Source organism: Bison bison, unplaced genomic scaffold (assembly GCF_000754665.1).
Source record: "Bison bison bison isolate TAMUID 2011002044 unplaced genomic scaffold, Bison_UMD1.0 scf7180017864389, whole genome shotgun sequence".
NCBI lineage: Eukaryota > Metazoa > Chordata > Mammalia > Artiodactyla > Bovidae > Bison > Bison bison.
The window spans coordinates 2,401,341-2,428,253 of NW_011494961.1; the positions used below are offsets into that span (position 1 = coordinate 2,401,341).

The following is a 26,913-nucleotide window of genomic DNA, read 5'->3' on the forward strand; positions in this document are numbered from 1 at the left end:
ATATATTAATAATATATAAATTAATATGTTAATTTATATATTAAAGAGTATTATATAAATTAATCCCTAGATTTCAACACATTAAGAAACAAAATGAAAAGTCAGGGCATCTTGCTGATGTTGCCAGGGTATCAGTGTGTTGTGGTTATTTATATCCGTGGACTAAGCAAGAGGATACAGAAAATCAGTGGTGAAGAAACAATCTATATTATTACTTTACCTCCAAATCACTTTTTGGGGCAATCTCCCCAGAGCTCCGGCCAGTTTGGTAGCAATGTCTTCTGACAGATACTTGACGCCAGCTCCAAAAGACACCAGGACAAAGCCATGCTCATTAGCACCATTTACCCACCTTTGGAGATCCTGCAATTCAAAACACGGCGGTTAATTTTATGAAGGAGTAATATAGTTTATAATCAGTGTCCTCACAGCTCTGTTTTTAAAAAGCACTCAGATAATTTTCTTAAACAATCAGAACCTGAAGAGGATATAATATTTTCCTTTCAAATATTCCACCTGCTGATGCTAACTAAAATAAGGAGAACAGATAGTTAATTTGGTAAGATTAATAAACAACAACAAAATATCAGTAATTAATGGCCTAAGAAATCAGACAGAATTTAAAAAAATTGAAACTTATGTTTAAAACATGGCTAGAGATAAATCTGTATGAGGATATACCTGAAAGATTAGACATATGACAAAAATAACTACTACCGCAACAGCCACCCAGGGAGAAGCTCCAATACTCTGGCCACCTGATGCAAAGAGCTGACTCATTGGAAAAGCTGGGTAAGATTGAAGGCAGGAGGAGAAGGGGATGACAGAGGATGAGATGGGTGGATGGCAACACCGACTTGATGGACATGAGTTTGAGCAAGCTCCAGGAGTTGGTGACAGATAGGGAAACCTGGTGTGGTGCAGTCCATGGGGTTGCAAAGAGTCGGACACAACTGAGCAACTGAACTGAACTGATGTGAACTGAGGCTGATTTTATCTTGGTCTAAGCATTTCTGAAAAGCGTACTGTATTATATGACTGAGAAAGAGAAGGAATTAGCTGATAGGGGCACAGAACCATAGGCCTAACAAGTTTTACTGTTTCTCTAATTATTTCTTCAACTTCCACTCACACAGAACAGAAATCATATGTACTGTATAGAGAGGCATCCCAGGGTTCTGAAAATCTCCGAGCAGAAGCTTTCCCTCATTGTGTGGAAAAACACTAAATTCTCAAACATGTCCATCTACAGCTAATAGATACAGGGCCATAGCAAATCTGATACTAACTAAAGAAACTGTCAAACTGCAGGAATTACTCATTTCATAGGAAGACACATTAACACCCTTCCGCCAGTATCACTGACTTGTGCTAAAGATGAAAGCAGTTTGTTTTAAGGAACACGAACCTGGCAGCATTTTATTCTGTAAGCACCAGCTTGTTTTTGGGGTAACTCATCCCTCTGACTAAGTCTTTCATCAAAGGCACTGAGCTTCAGTTTCCCATATGAAAATTCATAAAGCCACAGTGCTTTGAAGAACACATAATTCTACTGTAAGGAAAACAAGTATACTGTCCACTGGCAATACCTATGCCCTATTACAGTCATGGAAACAGGGGACAGTCCCACGTTGTCATCACAACAGGCAGGATGAGCTGTCTCAGTTACAGCTTGCAGACCTGGGAGGTCTCTGGTTCAGGATGAAGAAGTTATTGAGACGACTGTGTCGTCTGTGCTTTTTCATGGCACACCACTTTCTGGCATAATTGAGTTGCAGCCGAGAGGTAAGAAGTACAGCATGGAGTACCATCACAATGGCATCACCATGCAGCTCAATACGAAGTATTTATATGGAATGTTAGGCCTCTTTATGTCTTGATTTTCTCTGCTGTCTTTCCCACCTCTCACTTAATGAGATCTGTGTTAACTGGCTCTATTATACTTTTTCTTAGCAGGGAAGAGAGGACTACATTTTATGCCCCAAATGAATTAGTAAATAGTGTCATTATATGACCAAGAACGAAGACGGAAAGGAAGTACATCCTTCCAGCTACTGAGTGAGTAAAATAGGCTATCATTATTTGGGAGGGAAGAAAATCTTATCAAAATACCTCATTTTCCAGGCAACTCTACTCATTAATGAATATATGAAAGAAACAGAAGATATCAACTGTAGATTAATGCTTTTAACATACATGCTACCACATTTATCAAGAAGATCACATGTGCTAAAAAGTTAACAGTGAAATTTGAAGATTCAAAGTAAGAAACACAACAAACTGATTCAGAATTTTCATTTTATATACAGTCTTAAGCTAGGTGTACTTAGAACAGATATAAACATAGCACAGTAGAATGATCTGAATACATATGGTGGTTTCTCCCTATGGTTTGTCTTCAAATAATTTATCACCAACTATCCAATTCTCTAAAGCCAAAAATTTCAGGGCCAATGCTATTTACAAAATGTTTACATTCAAAAATACTAAAACTTATAGGAAAAAATAATGCAAAAAAATAGAGGAAAACAATAGAATGGGGAAGACTAGAGATCTCTTCAAGAAAATTAGAGATACCCAGGGAACATTTCATGCAAAGATGGGCTCAATAAAGGACAGAAATGGTATGGACCCAACAGAAACAGGAAGTATTAAGAGATGGCAAGAATACACAGAAGAACTAAACAAAAAAGATCTTCATGACCCAGATATCACACAATGGTGTGATAACTACGAACACAGATAGTGGAAGTGATGGAACTCCAGTTGAGCTATTTCATATCCTAAAAGATGATGCTATGAAAGTGTTGCACTCAATATTCCAGCAAATTTGGAAAACTCAGCAGTGGCCACACACTGGAAAAGGTCAGTTTTCATTCCAATCCCAAATAAAGGCAATGCCAAAGAATGATCAGGGGAAGTGAAGTGTTAGTCACTCAGTCGTGTCCAACTCTTTGTGACCCCATGTACTGTACCCACCAGGCTCCTCTGTCCATGGAATTCACTCATCTCACACACTAGCAAAGTAATGTTCAAAATTCTCCAAGCCAGGCTTCAACAGTACGTGAACCGTGAACTTCCAGATATTCACACTGGATTTAGAAAAACCAGAGGAACCAGAGATCAAATTGTCAATATCTGTGAGATCATAGAAAAAGCAAGAGAGTTACGGAAAAACATCTACTTATTGACTACACCAAAGCCTTTGACTGTAGATCAAACAACAAATTGGTGGATCACAACAGTTTGTGTGGATCACAACAAACTATGGAAAATTCTTAAACAGGTGGGACTACCAGAACACCGTACCTGTCTCCTGAGAAACCTGTATGCAGGTAAAGAAGCAACAGTTAGAACTAGAAAGGAGTACGTCAAGGCTGTATATTGCCACCCTGTTTATTTAACTTATATGCAAAGTACATCATGTGAAATGCCACACTGGATGAAGCACAAGCTGGAATCAAGATTTCCAGGAGAAATATCAAGAACTTCTGATACACAGATGACACCACCCTTACGGCAGAAAGCAAAGAGGAACTAAAGAACCTCTTGATGAAAGTGGAAGAGGAGAGTGAAAAAGTTGGCTTAAAACTCAACATTCAGAAAACTAAGATCATGGCATCCAGTCTCATCACTTCATGGCAAATAGATGGCGAAACAATGGAAACAGTGACAGACTTTATTTTTTGGGGCTCCAAAATCACTGCAGATGGTGACTGCAGCCATGAAATTAAAAAACACTTGCTCCTTTAAAGAAAAGCTATGACCAACCTAAACAGCATATTAAAAAGAAGAGACATTAATTTGCCAACAAAGGTCCGTCTAGTCCATCTAGGTTTTTCCAGCAGTCATGTATGGATGTGAGTGTTGGACTATAAAGAAAGCTGAGTGTGGAAGAATTGATGCTTTTGAACTGTGGTGTTAGAGAAGACTCTTGAGAGTTCCTTGGACTGCAAGGAGATCCAACCTGTCAATCCTAAAGGAAATGAGTCCTGAATATTCATTGGAAGGACTGATGCTGAAGCTGAAACTCCAATACTTTGGCCACCTGATGCGAAGAACTGACTCATTGGAAAAGACCCTGATGCTGGGAAAGACTGAAGGCAGGAAGAGAAGGGGACGACAGAGGATGGGATGGTTGGATGACATTACCGACTCAATGGACATGAGTTTGAACAATCTCCAGGAGTTCGTGATGGACAGGGAAGCCAGGCATGCTGCAGTCCATGGGGTTGCAAAAAGTTGGACACAACTGAGCAACTAAACTGATGGGAATAACATTATTTAATTTTTGTCTCGCAAGAACTTAGAATATCTTTAAGTTTCAGCTGACTCTATGGATACATAAAGAATTACAGATACTTCTTCAGTTGTTCTCTGCTTTGCTTGATACACAATGAAATCATAAACCTATTTTTCCAGCTTTTCCTATCATAGTCATTAGCCATAAACAGAATATATTCAAATATATTGTCTTTATTGGTATGTAACAGACTAGAAAAACTTTTATTCATTATGGTTCACTCCCTCCAGGGGAAATACTCAGCATTTTTAGAAGGTAATACCACATTTGGCTTGCAATTTCCAGGTGGCATTAGTGGTACAGAACACTCTCGTCAAAACAGGAAACATAAGAGACACAGGTTCAATCCCTGGGTCAGGAGGATCCCCTGGAGGAGGGTGTGGCAACCCACTCCAGTATTCTTACTTGGAGAATCCTGACAGAGGAGCCTGGTGGGCTACAGTCCATGAGATTGCAAAGAGTCAGACCCAACTGAAGCGATTTAGCACGTATATGCGCTGTACTGGGCTTAATGTGGGGACTGAGGCCCAAGGTGAATTCCCAACTCTCTGTCCTGATCTGGAGGCGTAAGAGGATAGTGAGAGACTGGGGTAGAGAGAGGGAGGGGCAGGGGCCACCTGGCCACGAGGGGACGGAATCCCTCCCCAAGATCTCCAATCTGCTGCGTACATCAGAAAAGGTTTGGTGTGCCTGATGTCCTACAAGTACACAGAAGCGGCTGGGTTTGGGGTTTGACTGGTTCAGCGACCCTCAGGTAACATGAGTAGATGCAGGAGCTAGACGCCGAGGGGGTCTAGAATTTGCTTAACTCATGATGAAGACTCTGGAACTGAAACTTCACTGAAAGGTGTGCTTAGGTTGCCAAAGAGCTAGGAGGCCAGGCAGCATCTCAATTCTATGTACATGTACTGTATCTTCTAGAATTTAAGACCCCATTGGTTATAAAGTGTAAATTGTTTTAATAACAGTTCTTCACAAAGCCCTCTCCACCCTTCATAATAAATGTAATTAATGTAAAACAAATTCTCCCAATTTCAGAAACTTACCATTATTAAAATTATAGATACTTTAGAATCCCCCTGCTCTGTGGCAAACACTAACTTAAAAAATTGGATTGAAAAAAAAAAAAACCCTCAAGATAGCAACAAAGATAATACACATTTAAGAGTTAGAGTGAACTTATTAATAAAATATAGAAGATCCACAGAAAGAAAACAAGAAAACTTTACTGAAGGACAAAAAAGAAAATCTATTCAAATAGATGTAACATGGGGATGGGAAGGAAACATCAGTGTTATTAAGATGCTGATTTTTTATAAAATTTAGTTCAATGCATCCTCAGCCTACATTCCAAAAGGATTGTTACAGAACTTAAAAATCTGAGCCTACAATTTATCTAGAAAAGAAAATGTATAAGAAAGGCGAAAAAACTTTTGAAAAAACAAGAGTTTATGCTTCAAGATATTAAAATGCACTGTAGAATCTAGGAGCATCACAATGCACGTCTTCAGTATTAGGAGCAGAGAGAGCCATGAGGTGGCAGACAAGATGGACTGCCTTGCGGATAGGAAGTCAGCATCTTCATCAGCACAGAAATTAGGCCTCCAGCCACGGGTTCAGAAAAAAGAGTGAGCTAGATCCTTCCGCTAGCACAAATCAGAGAAGGATTAAACAGCTAAACTAAATTAAAACAGATGAAGTACTTGGAAAAACCCCAAAGATAATTTTATTGCATTTGGGTGGGGAAGACCTTCCTGAGCCAGTCACATACCCCAGAAGTCATAAAGAAAAGACTGACAGATACGACCACAGAACAATAAACATCTAGAGAATGGAAGACGTTTTATCAATAAAAAGCAATGGAACCATAAGTTGATGCAGAGTATTTGTAACACACAAAATAAAGAATTAATACATAGAACAAAATAATGAGGAAATGGGTAACCCACAAGAACCCACTGTGCGGTACAGGGAACTCGGCCAGTGTTATTCGGCAGCCTGGGTAGGAGGGAGTCTGGGGGCAAATGGACACGTGTATACGTACGGCTGAGCCCCTCCACTGTACACCTGAAGCTATCACAACTTTGTTAACTGGCTATACTTCAAAACAGAATGAAAAATTAAAAAAAATACTTACAACAAATAATGAGGAACACCCCCACGCCAAACAACTTGAGAAAACACCTATTTCACAGAAGAAAAGCCAACGGCATAACACAGAAGCTGTTTAGCCTCAGATGGATAATCAGGGAAATGCAAATTCAAATGGTTTTCATCTCTCTTTCTCCAGCAGTCTATCAGATGCTGTCAATGCAGTATCACCTGATTCACTTTAACTTCAGAACTGAATGTGGCATTTCTCTTTAAGTATTGTTGCTTTATAATTTTCTGTCAACTATTTTTCTTTTGGGGGGCCAGAAGGATAAATGCCTTTTCCTAAGTGGTCTCTGAGTTTATTCTCAAATTACTTAGCAAACATTTCCCACTTTAAGATTATCTTTTAAATAGTTCTACTTCATTTTATATTGTTTCTTTAATTTTTAGCCTTTCCTCATCTGGACATTTTTTTCTTTTTTTGAGGAAAGAATGAGACTGGGATCCATTTAAACTAAATATCCAGCCTTTTCAACACTTCTAGGTATTTCATCTTATTCTCATTTATTTGAAATGTCACCCTCTCAGTCAATTTCTAAATTCTATTTTTTTTTTTTTTTGGCCATGCCTCATGGCTTGTGGGATCTTAGTTCCCTGATCAGGGATTGAACCCATGCTCTCGGCAATGAGAGTGCAAAATCTTAACCACTGGATTGCCAGAGAATTCTCTCTAAATTCTATTCTGTTCCACTGAGCTATCCATCCATTTCTGTGCCTGTGTCAAGGAGCTGTACCTATTGGTACAAAACATTTTAATATTTGCACTACTAAATTTCTCACTACTTTCCATTTATGGACTTTGCTTTTTTAACACATCAATGCATGCAAGGCAGGAGACCCCAGTTTGATTCCTGGGTCAGGAAGATCTGCTGGAGAAGGAATAGGCTACCCACTCCAGTATTCTTGGGATTCCCTTGTGGCTCAGCTGGTAAAGAATCCACCACCTACAATGCAGGAGACCTGGGTTCAATCCCTGGGTTGGAAAGATCCCCTGGAGAAGAGAAAGCCTACTCTCTCCAGTATTCTGGCCTGGAGAATTCCATGGACTGTCACATGGAGTCCATGGGGTTCTCAAAGAGTCAGACACGACTGAGCAACTTTCACCATTTATTAGCAGTACCATTTTCTTATGGATGTTATTGATATTTATGCATATATGCACAGCATAAACACATCATTTCACATATCATATGAGTTTAGAAATGCATTCAGTACTACTTAACTGAACAGCACTGTGGCTTCCCACAGAGAAGGCACTGGCAACCCACTCCAGTACTCTTGCCTGGCAAATCCCATGGACGGAGGAGCCCGGTAGGCTGCAGTCCATGGGGTTGCTAGTAGTCGGACACGACTGAGCGACTTCACTTTCACTTTTCACTTTCATGCACTGGAGAAGGAAATGGCAACCCACTCCAGTGTTCTTGCCTGGAGAATCCCAGGGACGGGGGAGCCTGGTGGGCTGCTGTCTATGGGGTTGCACATAGTTCGGCACGACTGAAGCGACTTAGCAGCAGCAGCAGCAGCGGCTTCCCAGGTGGCACTAGCGGTAAAGAATCCCCCTGCCAACGCAGGAGATGTAGGAGACTCAGGTTTAATCCTTGGGTCAGGAAGATCCCCTGGAAGAAGAAATGGCAACCCACTCCAGTATTCTTGACTGGAGAACACATGGACGGAGGAGCCTGGTGGGCTAAGGTCCACAGAGTCACAGGAAGTTGGACGTGACTGACGCGCCTTGGCAAACACAGGACAAGCGCTGCGTCTACACTGTTCCACCAGATGGCAGGGCAGGAGCAGAGCACGGATGTCTGGGCTCTGCAAAGCATCATCACAGGCCCAAACCCACATCCTATCTCTACGGTTTTTCCTGCTTATTGTTCAGGGGAAGCACTCTGTGATTTCCACAATGTAAGTAAAATCAAAATCCAGACAGTACTAGGTCAAATACTGAGCAGAAAAAAGCAACAACAGTCACAGGTCTCGCTATATTACCGTGTGGTGGTTTAGTCACTAAGTCGTGTCCAACTCTCCCGACCCCGTGGACTGTAGCCTGCCAGGCTCCTCTGTCCATGGGATGCTCTAGGCAAGAATACTGGAGGGGGTTTCCATTTCCTTCTCCAGCTATATTACCATGAATAATTACATATCTATGCAATTTAACCAATTTAGATACATACTTATATTTTCCTATAATTATACAATATATTAGCTTTTGAAAAGACAACCTTACAATAAGAATAATCATGTTATCTTCCTGTAGCATTAAATAGGGAAGGTGTCTTATGTGCAAAAGGGTAGCAGAATAGGGAAATATGGATAATATATTTATCATATTCAAGTGCTATATATTTACATATTTGCTTTTTTTTATATAAAGACCATTAGTGCTACACATGATGTGTTTTCTGGTATGGCCAGATTCCTTTCCCTAGAGTAATTATACACCACGTGCCTTGATTTGGTTGTCAGAAGAATAAGGCAACGCAAAGTATATTGTCCTCCCCCTCTCCACTTCCCTCGGTGGAGCACTGGTCAGGACGGGCGGGTATACAGCCTGGCCCTGTGAGACTGCAGATGGGTGTACAAGAGAAGTACCAGCATTACACTGAGGCAGCAAATGCTCCCAAAGTGTAAAAAGTCCAATAACTTTACATAATGTCCTGACATGGTGAATGTCGAGAAATGAAGACAGTGGATCAATGGAACACTCAAAGAAGGAGCAGAAAGCAGATGCTGAGACTTCTAGAGAAGGCAGTCATTGAGTGACTCCTTTTTTTATACCGTCAGGCCTCCTATCCAAAAACAACGAGAAACTACCTCTTAATTGTATGTATGTAAAACACACCCAAGTTTCAGAAATGTAAAAGTCGATCTTTAAAAGATAGTCACTTCAGAATCAACAGAAGACTATCGTGAAAAGGTGGATGGTGCAGGCCCACCTCTATCCTGTCCTGGCTTCACTGTAGGATGCGGGATGTGGAGAGACCCCCCTCCTCCTCAGAGAAGTCTTTCACAGTTTCGAGCCTGGGGACAGATGGGGCTGCCGAGGTGAGGACCAGATCTGTCCTGACGGCAGCCTATGACCCAAACCTACTCCCTTCTCCCCACAAAATAGGGGCCTTGAGAGGGGGCCAGCGCAGTGGAGACACCAGAAACACTGCACCCTTTGTCAGCCCCATGCGTTCTGAGGCAAAGAATGCCTGGACTGTGAGAGAATCCCACACAGAGATGGTGGCGGGAGAAGAGGGGGGTGGGTGTTGGGACCGCTCTTCTTGTTTCCAACACCAGTATCAATAGCTCTCTTTTCCCATTTTAAAGAGCCTGATACAAAGAATGTTCCGATTTGGTCAGGTGGGCTGCACAGAATTGAAATATTCATTCTGCAAAATCCAGTACAGATAAGATAATACTGACCATTTCTGATATAAAATGTTTTAGAAACACCATGGGACATCAAACGTGATCTTTGACTACTGCTAAGGTAGTTAACCAAGACGTAGTAAACAAAAAAAATGACCAAAAAATACCACTGAGAATACAGAAGGCACCATTCAAAATGGAAATGCACCAATCATGGCTGTCACTGAGTTAATTGGGAAAGCATTTGGTTTAAACCTCCAATTCCATGGTTTGCCATGTAATCTCCATCAAGTGCTCATTCTCTCTGAGACCCAGCTCTCTCTTCTCTAGAAATTCTGATAATACTTCATAGGGACATTGTAAAGATTAAATGAGATCCAATACATAAAAGTGTTTTGTCACATAGAAATTACAGGGTCGTTTTCCCAGAGCAGGAAGTCTGAAAAACAATATACAGAGGGAGGACTGAAATGATTAGCTACGCTGAGAAAAGGAAGAAAAAAGGCCATTTGCACGAACATATTTTCTCTCAATGATATTACTCTCTTCGTCACATTTATTCTTCAAAATAAAGCTGATTAAAACAAATACATAAATGAGAAATAACACAAAAATGTTTTATATCTAGTTCTCAGTTTTTCAGAATATTCAAATGATTTCTAAGATGATCCAAAGGGGTTATGTCACAACTAACCTGAAGAATGTCCAATGTCAGTGACCAATGTCAAGGTGATGGTTCTATTTAAAAAACAAAAAAACAAAACTCTCAGAAGATGCCTTCATTAACACAATGAACATCCAGGAGAATGAAATAGGCACCTAGAAGGGTGCACTCATTTCCACGGAGATTCTGTAGTATCTTTTTTCTTTCTCATAAGGCTTTTAAATTTTTGCCATTACAGTTACAATGAAAAGAAGTAAGCAAAATTTGAAACCCTGATTTGACTGTGAAGAGAGTTCAGTTTTCAAAGTTCTTAAGACCTTCAAGAAACCGCACACAGTCAGGATGTCCCCAGGATGCGATTACGGCAAGGGACTCGGGCACTATGCAAAGTACTGCACGTACTTTTGACTGAATGTTAAAAGATGAAAATCTCACCTGAAAAAAAAAATCAGTCCCCCAAAATGACATCTACATCTTTCTTATGTTACCAAAGGAAATTAAGAATGCAGAGGTCTGGGGCAAATGAGAGAGATCTGAGCATGCTGATCTGCAACAGACAAGGAAGATGGGGATGTGGGCAGGGGGATAAAGATGCAGGAAGAGGAGATACTTTTCCTTGCACATGTGAGTATTGTGTTCAGATCTGAGATCCTGGAACATTCTTTCCAAAACAATCTGCTGTCAAATAAATATTCACATTTCTGCTGAAAAAAAAGGGGTGGGGTGCAAGGCTATCAAATATTTGATTATTAAATAGTATCCCAGCAAGTGAGGAGGGTTTCAGAGTCTATTCATGGATTCAGTAAATATTATTGAGGACCTGCTGTATACCATACCTGGCATTCTTCCAGATATTTGAGACATAGCAAAGAATAAATTTATGACCAAAAATTCCTCTCTAGACAGTTTACATTCTTAACCACATGGCCATAACCTAACTTTCTACCCTCACCTCCATCAGGCTTCCACCCTCATCTACTCTTCACTCCTCAGATACAGCCTGCCACGGGGTGCTTGCCACTTCCTCCTAAGCCCACGGGTACTTGTCAAAGTCATGACAAAGGATGCGCTTCCCAGGTGGCACCAGTGGTAAAGAATCCACCTGCCAATGCAGGAGGCATAGGAGACGTGGGTTTGATCCCTGGGTCGGGAAGATCCCCTGGAGGAGGGCATGGCAACCCACTCCAGTATTCCAGCCTGGAGAATCCCATGGACAGAGGAGCTTGCGGGCTGTAGCCCATGGGGTCACAAAGAGTCAGACATGACTGGAGTAACTCTGTGTCATCTCTTCTGTGAGATGTGCTGTCTCCCAGGACACAAAGCGCATGCCCTGTAGTGTGTGAGTTTACGCACAGGACTGTCTGTCTTCCAGGGCGGTGAGACATAGTAGGTGCTCACTACTTATGTCTTTGAATAAATCAAGAAAGCCAGTAGTAACCTACAGCCTTCAAAGGATAAACAACAAATAGCTTTATATTTTTCATTCAGTAACACTGTCCATTCCCTAGAATTTGAGCTAACAGAATGTTGGGTTTTTTAAAATCAAGTCTAACCACATGTCCTGCCTAGAGAAAATAAAGGTGGGCTTGCCAGCCAGTGTACCTGTCTGCCTTCTTCTCTTGGAAAGACAAAATGAAACTTTCTTTGTGATAATCATAATGCTATGCCACAAAGATCACGAACTCCTTATTGCCAAAATCAGACTGAAATTGAAGAAAGTAGGGAAAACCACTAGACCATTCAGATATGACCTAAATCAAATCCCTTATGGTTATACAGTGGAAGTGACAAGTAGATTCAAGGGATTAGATCCGATAGAGTGCCTGATGAACTATGGACAGAGGTTCGTGAAATTGTGCAGGAGGCAGGGATCATGACCATCCTCAAGAAAAAGAAATGCAAAAAGGCAAAATGGTTCTCTGAGTAGGCCTAACAAATAGGCGTGAAAGGAAGAGAAATGAAAGGCAAAGGAGAAAAGGAAAGATATACCCATTTGAGTGCAGAATTTCAAACAATATCAAGAAGAGATAAGAGAGCCTTCCTGAGTGATCAATGCAAAGAAATAGAGGAAAACAATAGAATGGGAAAGACTAGCGATCTCTTCAAGAAAATTAGAGATACCAAGGGAATATTTCATGCCAAGATGGGCACAATAAAGGACAGAAATGGTATGGACCTAGCAGAAGCAGAAGATACTAAGAAGAGGTGGCAAAAATACACAAAGAACTATACAAAAAAGATCAAAGATCTTCAAACCTAGATAATCACTATGGTGTGATCGCTCACCTAGAGCCAGACATCCTGGAATGCGAGGTCAAGTGGGCCTTACGAAGCATCACTACAAATAAAGCAAGTGGAGGTGATGGAATTCCAGTTAAGAAATTTCAAATCCTAAAAGATGATGCTGTGAACGTGCTGCACTCAATATGCCAGCAAATTTGAAAAACTCAGCAGTGGCCACAGGACTGGCCACAGTTTTAATTCCAATCCCAAAGAAAGGCAATGCCAAAGAATGCTCAAACTATAGTATAATTGCACTCATCTCACACACTAGCAAAGTAATGCTTAAAATTTCCCAAGCCAGGCTTCACAGTATGTGAACTGTGAACTTCCAGATGTTCAAGCTGGTTTTAGAAAAGGCAGAGGAACCAGAGATCAAACTGCCAATATCTGCTGGATCATTGAAAAAGCAAGAGAGTTCCAGAAAAACACCTATTTCTGCTTTATTGACTATGCCAAAGCCTTTGACTGTATGGATCACAATAAACTGGAAAATTCTGAAAGAGATGGGAATATCAGACCACCTGTCCTGCCTCTTGAGAAATCTGTATGCAGGTCAGGAAGCAACAGTTAGAACTGGACACGGAACAACAGACTGGCTCCAAATTGGGAAAGGAGTACATCAAGGCTGTATATTGGCACCCTGCTTACTTAACTTATATGCAGAATTCATCATGAGAAACGCTGGGCTGAATGAAGCACAAGCTGGAATCAAGACTGCCAGGAGATATATCAATAACCTCGGATATGCAGATGACACCACCCGTATGGCAGAAAGTAAAGAATAACTAAAGATCTTCTTGATGAAAGTAAAAGAGGAGAGTGAAAAAGTCATGTATGGATGTGAGAGGTGGGACTATAAAGAAATCTGAGCACCGAAGAATCATGCTTTTGAAACGTGGTGTTGAAGAGGACTCTTGAGAATCCCTTGGACAGAAAGGAGATCCAACCAGTCCATCCTAAAGGAAATCAGTCCTGAATATTCATTGGAAGGACTGATGCTGAAGCTGAAACTCCAATCCTTTGGCTACCTGATGTGAAGAACTGACTCACTGGAAAAGAGCCTGATGCTGGGAAAGATTGATGGCGGGAGGAGAAGGGGATGACAGAGGATGTGACGGTTGGATGGCATCACCAACTCAATGGACATGAGTTTGGTTAAACTCTGGAAGTTTGTGATGGACAGGGAAGCCTAGTGTGCTGCAGACCATGGTGTTGCAAAGATTCGGACACGACTGAGCGACTAAACTGAACTGACTGATGCCACAAAGACTCAAGGAAGGAGGCAAAATTCATGTCTAGTGTGAAGGCCAGGAATACTGGGGTGGGCAGGCTATTCCTTCTCCAGCAGATCTTGCCAACCCACAAATCAAACCAGCGTCTCCTGCTTTGCAGGCAGATTTCCCAACTGAACCATCAGGGAAGCCCCTAGTGTGAAGGCAGAGGTGGGAAATGGCTATTGTAAAGTGAGATTCATATAGGAGAAGATTATCCCAGGACATTTCAGAGGAGATGGGAGACAATGGTGAGGAGACTGGAAGGGGACAAGGTGAGGGTCTAAAGCTGAAAAGAGGAAGGAGTGGGTGCAGACGGGTGTTTATTAGAAGGAAAGACTTAGTGAGGGGTTTGGAGAATGTGGGGCTAGCATGATTTTCAAGTTTCTGGCTTGGAATAACATTATAATCCACCAAAAGAAGAAACCTATAAAGGGAGAAAAGAAACCTATAAGAACTATAAGAAACCTATAAGATCTGGCGGCGAGGGAGAAGAAGAATAGTTTTTATTTGAACATAATGAATCTGAGATGTCTGTGTCATATACATGTGGAGCTATCTAGAGAGCAGAAGGAAATAGAAAATTGGGGGAAGAAAACAGGGCTGCAGATACAGCTTTGGAGAGCACTTGATGACCTCAGGGGAAACATATCAGCATTACGGACAAGTGGTGACCAGCAGCCTCTTTAAAGAGAAGTGAGCAAAAGAGAGTCTGGGTCTCTAATACAGACAGAATAAATTAGTTACAGTTCTGCTCATAGCACGAGTCAGAATGCGGTCCCCTAGTTCAGTAAGCAGGAGGCAGAGAATCCACAGCACCCCACCCGGGGAACCCCACAAGAAGGCAGTTGGGCCCTACAGTCAATCTGGTTCCTTCAGGGAGGATCCCAAAGCAAGTCAAAGACTTGGAATAACCACTACTCCAACTCCAGAATGAGTCCTCTTAATCTGCTGGCTTTAATTCTCTGGGCGTCCCTGCTAGGCTCTCCAGACCCTCTTCAAGCTGAGAAGCAACTGGGCTTACCTCTAACTCACTGAATTCAGCGCTGATAAGGAAGGGAAAACACACTGACTTCCTGTTGAGCAAAACTAGCACCTGCACTAAAAGGAGATGACATAAAACAAAATAAGGAAGTTTGAGAAAGGGAGTCTCTATTTTTATTTGTCTTAGAATGATTGTCCACTGATAAATTCCTGAATGAGATATCTGTATAATTCCCTGTGCTATCACAAAATATAGCTTAGGACCATAAAGAAATAGACATGGTGGCTCACTGACAAGTACGTCTTTGCCATATACCTGAATTAAGATAAAACTGATTGATATTCAAGGCAAGAGAAAAGTGAAACAGCATACAGCAAAAAGAAACGGGAAAAAGTTCCCTAGAAGCTGAGTATTCATTATTTACTTGTGCAAGAGAAGGATGGGATAATTTTGTTCCTTTTACAATCAAATTTTATTATAAATCCTAACTGCTCTCCAAAGTACTAACAAACTGTAACTGCCTCACTGGGAAATACAAGACAAAAATTCTAGATAATCTAGTCATTTTTATTTTTAAATTTAAACTTCCCTCCATCAATTTCAGTACCTGATCAACAGGTGCACGCGTGCTAGATTGCTTTAGTCACGTCCAACTCTTTGCGACCCTATGGACTGTAAGCTGTCAGTCTCCTTTATCCATGGGATTTCGCAGGCAGGTATACTGGAGTGGGTTGCCATTTCCTATTCCAGGGGATCCTCCCAACCCAGGGATTGAACTCGTGTCTCTTGGGTCTCCTGCATTGGCAGGCAGATTCTTTACCATTGTGCTAACGTGAAGCCCACGTGCTTTCTAAACCTCAATACTCCCCATCACAATGGGGCTGTATCCACACCCCTTGAACTTGGGCAAGCTTGTGACTCTCCTGATCACCTGATATAGTAGAAGGTCAAAAAAAGCATACAGATGCCACCTGCTTCTCTTTTGCAACATGCAACCATGATACCCAATCCCCATTCTATAATAAATCCCCATCACATGGAGAGGCCGCAAGTAGGTGTTCTAACTAACAGCCTCAAGTAGGGTCTCAGCCACCCACCAGGACCAACAGCCAAACATGTCACTGTCTGTACCTACAATGATGCCAGCTTCTAGTTTTCGAGGTGTCCAGCCGAGGCCGCAGAAAACGGAACCACTGGAAAGCCCTTCCCACTATGTCCTTCCTGAATTCCTCATCTACAGGTCCTGGGCGCCAAATGAATGGTTGTTTAACTGTCATCAAGGTTGTCCTCGCACCTCCAATAACTGGAATGTCTCAACAGATCTTCATTTGGTTAGCTTCTCAAGAGTCACAGGGAGATTCTAAAAACAGGGCTAAGAGATCCACATGAAGTTCCTGGCATAGCATTTTTTTTTTCTCAGAAAAGATTGGGAGAATAGGAATTAACTGTCTATCACTGAATACCTACTCTGTGATTATCAACCCACCTAAAAGTATTTCTAAGAAAAAGAGATAATGAATAAAGGTGAGGCCCAATAATAATAAAAGAACCTGATTTTGAGCCATGGACTTGTGGTACTCCATCCATACATAGTTCAACTGAAAAAAATATACTTACCTTGTATTTTTCCAAAATAATTCTTACAGCCACATTCCCTTTTGATGTGTATTGATACTGACAAAGGACTGGGTGAAGTGCCCTTAACTAATCTGCAGGCATATTCATGTCATCAATAATTCGATAACAGGTAAACGCTTACTGTTCACTTTCTATGCTCCAAGTAACAGGGGCCAAGAATACAGAAGAGCAAGATATGGTTCTCTGCCCAGAACATCACAGTCCAGGGCAGATTCGTGGACTTCATTCACTATCGTTACACGATAGTGTTCATCATTACATGAATACGGCCTTTGCCCCATGTCTTCCCTCCATGCTGGTGAAATGGAGACTCAAGAAATAATTTCAAAACATTCTATTATGTTAAATTTATGTACATTATAAGTCAGTTTTCTCTTCACTTTAGAGTTGACTTTCCAATGGAAGAGTGTGGCAACAAGCAATGAAAAGCTGTATGCTAACAATTTCAGTAGAATGGGAAAGATGAGAGATCACGTCAAGAAAATCTGACATACCCAGGGAACATTTCATGCAAAGATGGGCACAATAAAGGACAGAAATGGTATGCACCTAACAGAAGCAGAAGATATTAAGAAGAGGTGGCAAAAATACACAGAAGAACTGTACAGAAAATATCTTCACAACCTAGATAATCACTATGGTGTGATCACTCACCTAGAGCCAGACATCCTGGAATGAGAGGTCAAGTGGGCCTTAGGAAGCTCCACTATAAACAAAGCTAGTGGAGGTGATGGAATTCCAGTTGAGCTATTTCAAATCCTAAAAGAATATGTTGTCAAAGTGCTACACTCAATATGCCAGCAAATTTGGAAAACTCAGCAGTGGCCACAGGACTGGAAAAGGTTGGTTTTCATTCCAATCCCAAAGAAAGGCAACACCAAAGAATGCTCAAAGTGAAAGTGAAGTCGCTTAGTCGTGTCCGACTCTTCGCCACCCCATGGATTGCAGCCTACCAGGCTCTTCCGTCCATGGGATTTTCCAGGCAAGAGTAGTGGAGTGGGGTGCCACTGCCTTCTCCAAAGAATGCTCAAACTACTGCACAATTGCATTCATCTCACACACTAGCAAAGTAATGCCCAAAATTCTCCAAGCCAGGCTTCAACAGTATGTGAACTGTGAACTTCCAGATATTAAAGCTGGATTTAGAAAAACCAGAGGAACCAGAGATCAAATTGCCAACATCAAATTGCCAGACTGTTCTGGAACAAGTGAGTTCCAGAAAAACATCTACCTCTGTTTTATTGACTATCTCAAAGCCTTTGACTGTGTGGATCACAACCAACTGTGGAAAATTCTTAACGAGATGGGGATATCAGACCACCTGACCTGCCTCTTGAGAAATCTGTATGCAGGTCAGGAAGCTACAGTTAGAACTGGACATGGAACAACAAACTGGTTACAAATAGGGAAAGAAGTATGTCAAGGCTGTATATTGTCACCCTGCTTATTTAACTTACATGCAGTGTACATCATGAGAAACACTGGGCTGGATGAAGCACAAGCTGGAATCAATATTGCCAGGAGAAATATCAATAACCTCAGATATGCAGATCTGCAGATTCTACCATCCTTATTGCAGAAAGTGAAGAAGAAATAAAGAGCCTCTTGATGAAAGTGGAATAGGAGAGTGAAAATGTTGGCTTAAAAATCAACATTTAGAAGACTAAGATCATGGCATCTGGTCCCATCATTTCATGGCAAATAGATGGGAAAACAGTGGAAACTGGCTGACTTTCTTTTTTTGAGCTCCAGAATCACTGCAGATGGTGACTGCAGCCATGAAATTAAAAGACACTTGCTCCATGGAAGAAAAGCTATGACCAACCTAGACAGCATATTAAAAAGCAGAGACATTACTTTGCCAAAGAAGGTCTGTGTAGTCAAAGCTATGGTTTTTCTAGTAGTCATGTATGGATATGAGAGTTGGAATATAAAGAAAGCTGAGCACCAAAGAATTGATGCTTTTGAACTGTGGTGTTGGTTTTCCAACTCTTGAGAGTCCCTTGGACTGCAAGGAGATCCAACCAGTCCATCCTAAAGGAAATAAGTCCTGAATATTCACTGGAAGGACTGATGCTGAAGCTGAAACTCCAATACTTTGCCACCTGATACGAAGAACTAACTCATTAGAAAAGACCCTGATGCTGGGAAAGATTAAGGGCAGGAGGAGAAGACGACGACAGAGAATGAGATGGTTAGATGACATCACCGACTCAATGGACATGAGTTTGAGTAAACTCTGGGAGTTGGTGATGGACAGGGAAGCCAGGTGTGCTGCAGTCCATGGGGACGCAGAGTCGGACACCACTGAGCAACTGAACAGTTTCAAAACCAATTGGAAATACATTGATAGTTCAATAAAATACTATGTCAAAAAAATTCCTTGGAAACTAAAGAATCCCTTCCTAAGTAAACGAAAAAAAAAAAAATCTACCTTTTTCTATTTTAATACTGATATTCGTTTCCAGATTATAAACCTAATAAAAGAACAGTAAATGCAAAAACTAGCTAAAACCAGTCTAGTTCATTTCAGTTTCAGCATAAATCATTCAATTAGATCCTTCCAGGTCAACGACAGGATCAGAGTGCACTGGATTCAGCTCCTCCCAAATGCTTAAAGAAAGAAATAAGAAGCTAGACAAAAACCAACATATGCAATAAGCTGCAAGTAGCATCTAGTGGATGTTTCCATTAACTCCTGTGTCTTTCCTTGCAGATCATAAATGGTACACATGGCCAGGAGAAGTTTTTGGTTTACTTTTGCTGTCAGGTTGGGCTAAGAGACTATATAGAACAGAAAACTAAAAACTGACCCACCTCTTTCCCTCCATCTCTCTCCCCTGTAGATAATCTATTTCTATAACTCACCAGGAAGTACATCTCCCCCTATGCAACAAAGCCAATGACCCAGAAGGGTCTGGGCAACAGTGCGTTGATCCTTGGATGAGGAGGTGAGTCATCCCAGGGAAAGCATTTCTACCTGGGGCAAAAGCATGCAGAGCATGGTAACAGTGCCTGCTAGACTGTGTAATCTTCCATGTACTTCCATGTACTACTCTGCTGCTGCTGCTAAGTCACTTCAGTCGTGTCCGACTCTGTGCGACCCCATAGATGGCAACCCACCAGGCTCCACCGTACCTGGGATTCTCCAGACAAGAACACTGGAGTGGGTTGCCATTTCCTTCTCCAGTGCATGAAAGTGAAAAGTGAAAGTAAAAGTGAAGTCGTGTCCGACTCTTTGCAACCGCACGGACTGCAGCCCACCAGGCTCCTCCGTCCACGAGATTTTCCAGGCAAGAGTGCTGGAGTGGGTTGCCATTGCCTTCTCCAAATTTACAAAATAAATCTCACCCTTTGCTTGGATAGAGAACAGGAAGATCAGAATAAGATGAAAATCCTGGCTGGGCCTGGCAAAGGCTATACCAAAGAAGGAAAATCAAGAGAATGTTCAGTGGGGTTGCTCTGCCTCGCAGCCTCCCTCCAGGCACTGCTCTGACAGAAGCACACCCCCAGGTCAATTCTGTGGAACAAAAACTTGGATTGATCTGTTTGTCTAATTCACCAATGTCATGAATTCCTTCCACTGATACAGTTAATACTGGGCTTCTAGAAAAGCCTGCAGCGGAAATCTCTGAACAAACAACTCCAAATTCCCTTTCTCACCATAGCAATTTTCTTTTTATCCTAATACCTGGGCCCTCTCAAAAGTTTTCTGCCCAACCTGAACCAGTATATTTTCAAAGTATTATACAAGTACTCTCCATTCAGGGCTCAAGTTCTCACTTTCTCTTAACTTTACCCATTAAGAAAAATCTTAAAATTGTCATTGACAATGCAAGGCCAATCTGTTTCTCACTTCTAACATTGAACCACATCAGATCATTCCACATTCTCTTAGCTTCTTCCACCCTGCCCACACTGGTAACTGGGTTTTCTGTTTTTGCTGCATCAGGGTATTTTCATTTATCCAAATTCAGCATATCTTTAAAGGTCAGAACAATGTCACCTTCTACATCAATCTTGGATCTTGCCAAGTTTAAGAATTTATTCTTTATTTCTATTCTTCAATAGTGCTTTATATCTCTGGTATGGTACCATCCACATCTGAACTTGTTATAAAATTATTTGTATATATATATGTCATATCCTTTAGCAGACTATAAATTTCTTAAATATTAAAGTACCCAAAATAGTGTATTTCTCATAACTTATCTAAACTCAATAAACATTCATTGAATATATATCTATCTGATGAATTACATTATATTTTCATTACTGTTTTGCTAAATCAAACCCATGCAAACATCCATCGGCTAATAAATAGGTTTATTCTTAAGGTTCGTTTAGAAATCTTTTTCTGAAATCTACTGATTTTCACAAAATGCTATTGTTATAGGCGGTAATTTAGGATAATTGAAGTTGACGTCAATACTTCAAAGATATTATGGATCAATTATTAATTTACAAGACAGTTGGGAGATACTGAAAGAACCTAGCTGTGATGGATATCATTTCCCAGTGGGAAATTTGGGACAACAAATTTACCTTCTGTACTCCTATTCTGGGACATCAGTGACTGACGGACTTGCTGTATCTGTTTAAAAAAAAAAATCACCTCTCTGTATATTTTAAAAGTAAGTATCTTAAAGAGTTTATGAATCTGAAATATGTTTGTAAGAGAGGGGACATAAAGGAAAACCATAACAGCATTTCAGCAAGAGAGCAGAAATGACATATATATGGACAATCATCCAGTTCTTGTTTATAATTTTGGAACTGTCTCAAATTTTTCATAAAATTAAAAGATGTGATACTTTTATCTTATAAAAGAAAAACAAAACTAAAGAAAAGGGGTTAAGTAATACTACTCTTAGACGTAGGTTCTCCTAGCATTCTCAATTGAGAAAAAATGGAAAGAATAAAGATTTGCCAAATCTTTTAAGGCAAATTGTTCACAGGTTTTCCTGATATACATGATTTAGTTCACTATGTGACTCCAAAAGAAAACTTGTATGATGATTATCTACTAGAATAAAAAATTAGAAAAGGAGTAAACAACCTTTTCCTCCAAATTAACAGCTTCAGGGAAGTTTGTTGGCAGAGATCTCAACACTCTCATCTAGGTCTAAGGCTGGGCAAACTGAGAACAAAAGTACAGAAGAAATGCTGAGTAAAGCAGAGATCAGGTTCTTCCAGGATCAATCAAATCATATTATGAGTTTATCCTGGATTCCTGTTACCTGACAGTTGATTCTGACGAACTGAATAACCCTCAAAGTAGATGAAAAACCAACAACCAAAAGTCACAAAACAAACCAAACAAAAACACCAAGAAAGAAACTATTTTCATGGAACTGGAAATCACAGTCATAGTATTACACTAAGTATGACAAAAAATGAGAATATACATACATTAATTGTACACCCATGGCTGATTCATGTCAATGTATGGCAAAAACCACAAAAATATTGTAAAGTAATTAGCCTCCAATTAAAATAATTAATTTTAAAAAATTACAACAAACTTAAGGAAAAAAAGGGTGAATTAATTTTAAGTAGTAGCTGTATACAGACAGCTTCAAAGCATATCATCCTTAAGAAAAAAGTCGCTCATACATAAGAGAAATGTGAATGTGGGGATATTACTAACAATTGTCATTTGTAATATTGCAGTCTGCTCCAGGAGAAGATGTAGATAAGGTGATAAGAAAAAGGATTCCAAGGTTGGCCAACTGCCAGTCATTTGGAAATAATACAACTCCAGAGGTAACTAACATGACCACATAGCTGGGTCACAGTGAAGAATTCAGCACCTGGGAGAAGAGGAACCAGTGGTCCCTAAGCACATCCCTCAAGGCAAATGCAATGTCCAGCTCAGCCTGGGAAAGATCTCTGCATGCCAACCCAGTGAGGTTAAAAACAACAAAAACAACCAAACTCAAGACCCACTGGTCCAAAACACTGCTGCTTTTAATTAACAGTCCACGTATCACTTTAAGTCGGTGTGTACTGAATTTAAATACTCACATATAAATCTGTACTTCTCAAAGTGAGGAAACACCCAGGTGTAGGAAGGAATACCCACATCATAAAGCCATAAAATAAAAACATCCTGGAATGTTAATTTTAATCACAAATAATATTAAAGTCTTTTAAAAAAATAAAACAAATGAAGGTATAAAAGTGTAGGAGAGACTGCTAGTTGCCTAGCAATATCTATTTTCTCGACTTCCTTAGTAACAATTCCCAGCTTTTAGCTGGACATATTGTAGCCCAAGCAAAGAGGACACTTTTCAGCCTTAGCTGAAGCCGAGCATGAACAGGTGAGCAGCCAGTGTTCTGGACAATGAGATGTATGTGGAAGTAATGGGTCTGCCAATGGCTGGCATACGGCAGCTGTCTGGACCACGAGGACCAGAGCTGCACTCCAGGACGGCAGTGCAAGGGCTGCCGTCAGAACTGCTGACTTCTCACAGTTGCCACCCTAGAGGTTCCTTTTTGCTACACAAAAATAAACTTCCACTGGGTCTATTTATTTGTCTTCTGCTTTTGCATTAAACTTTAAGTATAATTAAAATATAATTCTTAAGTAATGTAATTATGAAAAAGGATGCAAAATAGGAGTCTTCAAACAAATGCCCATGCTTCTGGCTGACTGCATATGCTTTCCCAGCATCACCCAGGTGCACAAACTCATGACTCCGGCGTAGGTCTGATAAATAGTACAGTGCAAATTACTATAGAATGCTAATTTCTGGATCATTGGGTTGCTTTAAAACTAGAATGCTCTACCTGTACTATATTATCAGTCTCTAGTACCACAGTGACCAGGAGTTGCACCTGAAAATCAAACCATGCCAGCATCATAAACTCTGAACAGCTATAACTCATGTTGTCCTACTAAGCTATTTTACAACTAAAGAAACTGAAGAAAGCATAAACCAATGGCAGGAAATCAGAACTGAGTCCCAGCCTTAAGTTCCAGTGCTCTCTATTATAAAATTATAGCATGGCCATTTATTCTATGAGACAATGCAAAGACTATTTTAAATTCCTCAGAAGAATAATGTTACATAAATCAAAGCTATTAATCCAGGGAATCCACAACCAATTTTTTTTACTTGCTCAATGAAAAGATACAATGCTGTACTATGTCCTCCAAAACTGCATTTTATCTTCCCTTTTGCGGTGCACTGGAAGGCAGTGAAAAACAGGAAATGAAAAAAAAAAAAAAAACCCAACTTTCATTTTGCTACTGGTAAACACCGTGTTTCTTATTTTTCACTTTTAGTTATTTTTTTCTTTAATTTTTTTTGGCTTTAGCGCATATGTATTAATCCACCTGAAGTACAATGAAGCTTTTTAAAATGTGCCAACTGCTTCTTCTTCATAAGAAAGGCAATTCCAAAGAATGTTCAAACTACCACACAACTGCACTCATCTCACATGCTAGCAAAGTAATGCTCAAAATTCTACAAGTGAGGCTCCAACAAATGTGAACCAAGAACTTGCAGATGTTCAAGCTGGATTTAGAAAAGCCAGAGGAACCAGAGATCAAATTGCCAACATCTGCTGGATCATAGAAAAAGCAAGAGAGTTCCAGAAAAACATCTACTTCTACTTTATTGACTATGTCAAAGCCTTTGACTGTGTGGATCACAATCAACTGTGGAAAATTCTTAAAGAGATGGGAATATCAGACCACTTTACCTGCCTCCTGAGAAAACTGTATGCAGGTCAAGAAGCAACAGTTAAAACCAGAAAGGGAACAACAGACTGGTTCCAAACAGGAAAAGGAGTACATCAAGGCTGTATACTGTCACCCTGCTTATTTAACTTATATGCAGAGTACATCATGTGAAATGCCGGGCCTAAAGAAGCACAAGCTGGAATCAAGATTGCCGGGAGAAATATCAATAACCTCAAATATGTAGATGACACCACCCTTATGGCAGAAAGCAAAGAGGAACTAAAAAGCCTCTTGATGAAAGTGAAACAGGAGAGTGAAAGAGCTGGTTTAAAACTCAACATTCAAAAAACTTAGATCATGGCATCTGATCCCATCACTGCATGGCAAATAGATGGGGAAACCATGGAAACTGTGACAGACTTCACTTTCTTGGCCTCCAAAATCACTGCAGATGGTGACTGCAGCCATGAAATTAAAAGATGCTTGCTTCTTGGAAGAAAAGCTATGACCAACCTAGACAGCATACTAAAAAGCAGAGAGGTTACTTTGCCGGCAAAGGTCCTTCTAGTCAAAGTTGTTTTTTCCAGTAGCCATGTATGGGTGTGAAAGTTGGACTATAAGGAAAGCTGAGTGCTGAAGAATTGATGCTTTTGAATTGTGGTTGTTGAAGAAGACTCTTGAGAGTCCCTTGGTCTGCAAGGAGATCCAACCAGTCCATCCTAAACTAAATGAGTCCTGAATATTCATTGGAAGGACTGATGCTGAAGCTGAAGCTCTAATACTTTGGCCACCTAATGCAAAGAACAGACTCATTGGAAAAGACCCTGATGCTGGGAAAGACTGAAGGAGGGAGAAGAAGGAGATGACAGAGGATGAGATGGGTGGATGGCATCACAACTCAATGGACATGAGTCTGAGTAAACTGTGGAAGTTGGTGATGGACAGGGAAGCCTGGCATGCTGCAGTCCACAGGGTTGCAAAGAGTTGGACACAACTTAGGGACTGAAGTGAACTGAACTTCATGACAAAATTGGACTCAAAGTACACATAAGTCAAATCTCATTCTAGTGTCATAATGGAAAGATTAAAAGAAGACATTGCCCCAAAATTGTTACATACAACCTAAGTATTACCTTGGATTTGATTTGACTGAGAAGTTTAAAGAATACAAAACAGGTTATCTGTGTGCCTGAAGATACGTGTAAGTGATGCTACTAAGCATTCATGTTCATGACACCATCCTGCTTCCTCACCACAGATATGAAGTGCATACCCTTCCTTTTCATATCCTGTCTTATATAATGAAGATAAATAAAGGGAATCAAACCAAGAAATGTTCTGTTCTAAATGCCCCGGCATAGAATAGGCAAAGGACTTTGGAAGAATAGTTAAATTCATTACATTTTAGCTTTTTGATGGTAGAAAACTTCCCCAATTGGCAAACCAGTGACACGGAACTGACGAAACTGTAATCGTAAGTAAGAACGTTATGCTCTGCATGACCTGGGCTATCTGCTTGTTTTCATGTGTCTCCCACAGTTCTGTCCTGTAATAAGCATGAAGATGAAATGAAATAGTGCCTGTAAGTCACTCAGCACCATGCCTCTTCATAGTAAGCCCACATCAAGTGACATCAACCGGTATTATTTCCAAGCAAACTTGGTAGTGAAATTCTTGATGTTTATTCCCATTCAAGAAATTCTGCAATGGTTTTCCTAATAATTTTGACCAATTCATAGACTTGTTCATTTAACTGCTCATTAAATTTAATTGCTCATAAAGGTTTTTTTCCTCTATACAGTCTGAATTCCTCCCACAAAGTCTCCTTTTTCACTTTCAGTTCTTAAAGATGGTTAGGAAGCCTGTATCTCTGAGCCTTGTGCATTCTGTTCAGCTGCTCAGTCAAGTCTGACTCTTTGTGACCCCATGATCTGTAGCCCACCAGGCTCCTCTGTCTACGGGATTTCCCAGGCAAGAATACTGGAGTGGGTTGCCTCTTTCTTCTCCAAAGCCTTGTATATACTGGGTGTTTTATAAATACTTAGTTACAGTAGAAGCTGAACATGACTTTAATGAGCTAATTACCACATTAGTAATATTAATATGTAAATATGTGTTAGTTGTGTTAGTTGCTCAAATTATTTCCAGTTTGTGACCTCATGGGCTGTAGCCCACCAGGCTCCACTGTCCATAGAATTCCCCAGCAAGAATACTGGAGTGGGTTGCCATTCCCTTCTCCAGGGGATCTTCCTGACCCAGAGATTGAACCTGAGTCTCCTACATTGCAGGCAGATTCTTAACCATCTGAGGCACCAGGAAAGCCCATATGTATTATGTGTTAAGTCTCAACAACTAGTTGTTTTCATCTAAACAACTAACATAAAAGTTACAAACGCATTCACACATCCAGTGGAGATTCACTGAGGGCCTATTGTGTGTAGGCCAAATTCTGAGCTGTCAGAAGGAAATAAATTTGAATGACTGATCTGTTTCTGAAATGGTGCATTATTCTATAATAATGCCACAAAGAAGCTATTCAAAGGTCAAGAAATATTAACCTCACTCAGG

General features: G+C 40.5%; 1 protein-coding gene across 1 annotated transcript in view; it reads right to left on the minus strand.

The window, feature by feature from the left end:
- UGT8 (UDP glycosyltransferase 8) overlaps positions 1 to 26,913 on the minus strand; it is a 108,831-nt gene that overhangs the window by 19,622 nt on the left and 62,296 nt on the right. Inside the window, exon 3 of the mRNA XM_010858491.1 lies at positions 221 to 363. Within this exon, the coding sequence (XP_010856793.1) occupies positions 221 to 363 (143 nt within the window). The remainder of the gene's footprint in view (positions 1 to 220; positions 364 to 26,913) is intronic.